This window comes from Lepidochelys kempii, chromosome 24 (genome assembly GCF_965140265.1).
Source record: "Lepidochelys kempii isolate rLepKem1 chromosome 24, rLepKem1.hap2, whole genome shotgun sequence".
Classification (NCBI taxonomy): Eukaryota; Metazoa; Chordata; order Testudines; family Cheloniidae; genus Lepidochelys; species Lepidochelys kempii.
In genome coordinates, this window is record NC_133279.1 from 14,442,651 (window position 1) to 14,447,229 (window position 4,579).

General features: G+C 57.0%; 1 protein-coding gene across 1 annotated transcript; it reads right to left on the reverse strand.

The window, feature by feature from the left end:
• Positions 1-214: 214 nt before the first annotated feature.
• LOC140902584 (trypsin-like) lies at positions 215-4,199 on the reverse strand. The gene is made up of 5 exons (XM_073322822.1): positions 4,154-4,199; positions 3,169-3,325; positions 2,155-2,408; positions 1,357-1,493; positions 215-367 (listed from the first exon to the last, which is right to left on the reverse strand). The coding sequence occupies exons 1-5, from the start codon at positions 4,197-4,199 to the stop codon at positions 215-217; spliced, it is 747 nt and encodes a 248-aa protein (XP_073178923.1).
• Between the last annotated feature and the right edge of the window lie 380 nt (positions 4,200-4,579).

The window sequence follows — 4,579 nt, forward strand, 5'->3', positions numbered from 1 at the left end:
GTATTTCGACTTTTCCTTCAGATTCAAGCCTGATTCCGAATCAACAGAAATTCCATTTCTCCGGCCAGCTCCACCCAAGAGCTAGATGCACTCAGCTGCCAGCCCCATCAGTGCTGCATCCGCTGTTGCCCCGGAAACCCGGGGCTCTGAGGATGGAAGAAGGCGTGGAGGCATGGGTATGTCTCTCATGTTTTATTGAGGTTCCCGGGGCAACTCACCCGCCCCGTACGGTTTGCTGGATCCAGTTGATGTATTTGCTGACCTTGGTGTAGACACCCGGTTTGTTACGTTGGGCGCACTCCTCCAACCCCCACGACACAATGCCTTGGAGGATCCCGCCGCATACCAGGGGACCCCCGGAGTCACCCTGTGGAGATAGAACTGTGTGTCACCAGCCGTGTACCCCTCCCCGACATGCCCATGTGGGGTGGGGGGGGGGTCAATGGCTCAGTGGGGAGGAAGGAGGCCAAGCATGAGTTTGGAGAGGGGAGAGGCAAATATGCAAATCAACTGCAGAAATAATTTGCATAAAGCATCACGTGGAACGGAACTGGGCAGAACCCAGGCTGTCCCCGCCCCGGTGTCACTTGCAGTTGCAGAAGCCTCACCCGTAGTGCTGAAACCCTGCCCCTAATATTCCTGGCTGACCCCGCTTTGTAGCCCTCTGCTCGCATCTACATTCAGCCTCCTTCCTTGTTGTTCGGCCTCCTTGAAGGCCCAACAGTGGCAGGTTCGATCCCCGATGCCCCAGGCATGGGGAATTTTCTACAACACCCGTTCCCCACGTCCTGCCACAACATGGTGAGGGGCTGAGAAGGGGTTGGCGTAGACCCACTATACCCATTCTCTGCCAGCTGCCGTTCCTGATTCTCTTTCTGCCACTAGAGATCAAACTTAGAGCTCACTGGGAATGTTTGGACAAAACATTTTTCCATTGAAAAATGGTGATTCGTCAGCACTGAAATTTTTCACAGGAAAGGGTCGGTTTTGGCAAATTTTTCAGAAAAAAGTTCCGGAAATGATCCTAATGGCCCGTTTTGACAATTTCAGGTCAGACCCTTTCCGGTCTCCTGGTTCAAAATGACTTTTTGTTTCGACGTTTAAGCTCACCGGCGTATAGCTATATATAGATAGATAGATAGCTATTTTAAATGGCCGATGTGGAACTGCAATGCAAAGAAATGATCACCAAACTGTTGCAAAATCAAATCGTTTGCCTGTTGGTTCGTGAACATTTTCGAGATGCCGACTTTTCACTCTGATTCAGGATGGGAAAAGTTTTCACGCATTTTTTCCCGTGCCAGGAAACCCATTTCCCAGGCATCTACCCAAGGTATCCACCACAACGCCCCAGACCTGGCAGGAATCGATGCCTCCTTGTCTGGCGCCGGCACAGAGCATGTTGTCAGTGACCAGGCTGGAATAGGCTTGTCGACATTCCGACGCTGAGAGGATCCTGAGGTCAGCGCATTGCAGCAAAGCCGGGAATGACGCTGTTGGACATGGGAGACAAAGAACAATCAGCGACAAATGGCTCTGAATTCTCATTTCACATCCTGGCGACGAAAAGGGAAAACTAGCGCAGGCGGGGAATTGCTCAATAAACAGTTCTTGCACCGAAACGTGCTGGTTTGTTGAACAGGGGAGTTTTCAGCCACTCTTCCAACTCGAACCTCTTTTGGATGAACAGAGTTTCGAAATTGTCAAGAGTTTTTCAACATTTTCAAACTGGAGATTGTTGGGGGTGGGGGTGAGTGGAAACAACGTTTTATTTTGAAATTTTAGGGGGAAAAAAAAAAAGAGGGGAAAGTCTGAAAGTGAAAGGAAACTTTCCGAAATGATCAAAACAAAAGGCTACGCTGGACCCCGAATTGAATTTTTTTTAATAACAAAAATATAATTTTTCCTCCTGGTTCAGGATGGGACATTTGCTCAATATCTGGAAAAAAATTATGGGACAGGAATTTTCCATTCCCCCCTCTGCCCTTCTCAGGTCCCTCCCCATCCCCGACGGAGACATGTGACCGACTCAATGTCCCCCTCTAGTGGTGGCTGAGCTGGATGCAGCTGCGGCTAAGGCAGCTGGCTCAGCGGCTCATGTGTTAAGATTCCAGAGGTCTCAGGTTCATTGCTGTGTCACATGGGTCAGCGTACGTTGTGGGGAGGTGGTGGTGCCCCATCCGGACACCTGGCAGATGACCCCCGGCTGGGCGGCGCTGCTGGCCAGTGCGATGGGGTGCACATTGTTATTCAGCTGCGCGGGGGTGGCGAGTTTGATGAGCATGATGTCGTTGTCCTTGGTGGCGGGGTCGTAGTTGGGGTGGGGAATGATCTTCGCAGCCACCCGGAGCTGCTCGGTCTCATCCACCTTCCGCAGGTTGTACTCGCCCAGCCGTATGTTGGTGGTGCTGAAAGCAAACGCAAACAGCGGCTCATCTGGGGAAACTGACAGCAAAACAGCTGAGAGATCAGGCTGCCGGACCCCGACCGAGATCAGGCCCCGTTGTGCCGGGCACATCACAGACCCCGACCGAGATCGGGCCCCGTTGTGCCGGGCACTGCCCAGACCCTGGCTGAGATCAGGGCCCCGTTGTGCCGGGCACATCACAGACCCCGACCGAGATCAGGCCCCGTTGTGCCGGGCACATCACAGACCCCGACCGAGATCGGGCCCCGTTGTGCCGGGCACTGCCCAGACCCTGGCTGAGATCAGGGCCCCGTTGTGCCGGGCACATCACAGACCCCGACCGAGATCGGGCCCCGTTGTGCCGGGCACATCACAGACCCCGACCGAGATCGGGCCCCGTTGTGCCGGGCACTGCCCAGACCCTGGCTGAGATCAGGGCCCCGTTGTGCCGGGCACATCACAGACCCCGACCGAGATCGGGCCCCGTTGTGCCGGGCACATCACAGACCCCGACCGAGATCAGGGCCCCATTGTGCCAGGTGCTGCCCAGACCCCGACCGAGATCAGGGCCCTGTTGTGCCGGGCACATCACAGACCCCGACCGAGATCAGGGCCCCATTGTGCCAGGTGCTGCCCAGACCCCGACCGAGATCAGGGCCCCGTTGTGCCGGGTGCTGCCCAGACCCTGAGACATGCACACAGAGCAGGGCTCATCCCCTCCAGCAGGGGTCTGTGGGGACAACCCTCCCTCCCCCACCTACCCAGGCAGCCTGCAGTGGGCAGCCGTCAGCACCCAGTCCTTGTTGATGAGCACCCCTCCGCAGTACAGCCGGTTTAAATCGTAGATAGCGGCCTGCCAGGGCTGGGGTCTCTCACAGGGGTAGCCCCCAATGATCCGTGTGTCCGTCTGTGCTATCACTGCAAGGGAAGAGCAACACACGGCACTGCAAGGCTGGGGCCAGGGGGAGCAGGTTGTGTGTGTGTGTGTAGACAGTTGGAAATAAAAACCAAGGGCCTCATTCTAATCTCAATAATGAGCCAGCCCCATTGACTGCTGTGTGTTACTCCTGATTTACTCCAGGGCGAGTGAGAGGGGAATTGCCCCACACGATAAATGCAAGCAATGGAGGGTTGAAGAGAACAGCACAATCCCACACACAGAGAGAGCAGAGCTCATCTTCTCCAGCAGGGGGCGGCAGGGACACCCCCCCCACAGCAGGGCTCATCTTCTCCAGCAGGGGGCGGCAGGGACACACACCCACACACACCCCCACAGCAGGGCTCATCTTCTCCAGCAGGGGGCGGCAGGGACACCCCCCCACCCCCACAGCAGGGCTCATGCCCTCCAGCAGGGGGCAGCAGGGACACACACCCCCACACACCCCCACAGCAGGGCTCATCTTCTCCAGCAGGGGGCAGTAGGGACACCCCCCACCCCCACAGCAGGGCTAATCTTCTCCAGCAGGGGGCGACAGGGACACACATCCACCCCCCCCCCCCCACAGCAGGGCTCATCTTCTCCAGCAGGGGGCAGTAGGGACACCCCCCACCCCCACAGCAGGGCTAATCTTCTCCAGCAGGGGGCGACAGGGACACACATCCACCCCCCCCCCCACAGCAGGGCTCATCTTCTCCAGCAGGGGGCAGCAGGGACACCCCCCCATCCCCACAGCAGGGCTCATGCCCTCCAGCAGGGGGCAGCAGGGACACACACCCACCCACACACACACCCACCCACCCTCCTACCTGCCGGCAGTAGCAGCAACACAATGTTCAGCAGCTCCATAGCCATCCTGCCAAAGGACTGTATTAAAGCCGTCTCTCTGTCAAGTCACTAAGTGGGGGATCAAATGAGCATCATTCAGGCGAGCAGGGATCCCTCCCTTCCACCCACAACTGCTTTATACCCGCTCCTCCCGCGCCACTGGCTATGCCCACAGCCCTGTCCATGCCCACAGCCCCAGCTATCTTCTGTGCCTCCCGCAAGCCAATCCCCGGCTGAGCCCCCAGTGCCACCTGGGTCCCTCCGCCAAAGCGTCACCCAGGAGAAGATGGTCATCACCACGTTCCTTTGCATTGCCTTCCCACCACATCCCCCCTCAACGTATGGCTGCAGCAAGTTGGGGATTTTCTTCCTGGTGGGAAATCTCAAAAATTTGTTGCCGCAAAAAC

Coding starts and splice junctions, on each gene's coding strand:
- LOC140902584 (XM_073322822.1), bottom strand. CDS start 4,199: ATGGCTATGGAGCTGCTGAACATTGTGTTGCTGCTACTGCCGGCAG. Junction 3,326..4,153: donor GTTGCTGCTACTGCCGGCAG/GTAGGAGGGTGG, acceptor CTTCCCTTGCAG/TGATAGCACAGACGGACACA. Junction 368..1,356: donor GAGGCATCGATTCCTGCCAG/GTCTGGGGCGTT, acceptor CTATCTCCACAG/GGTGACTCCGGGGGTCCCCT.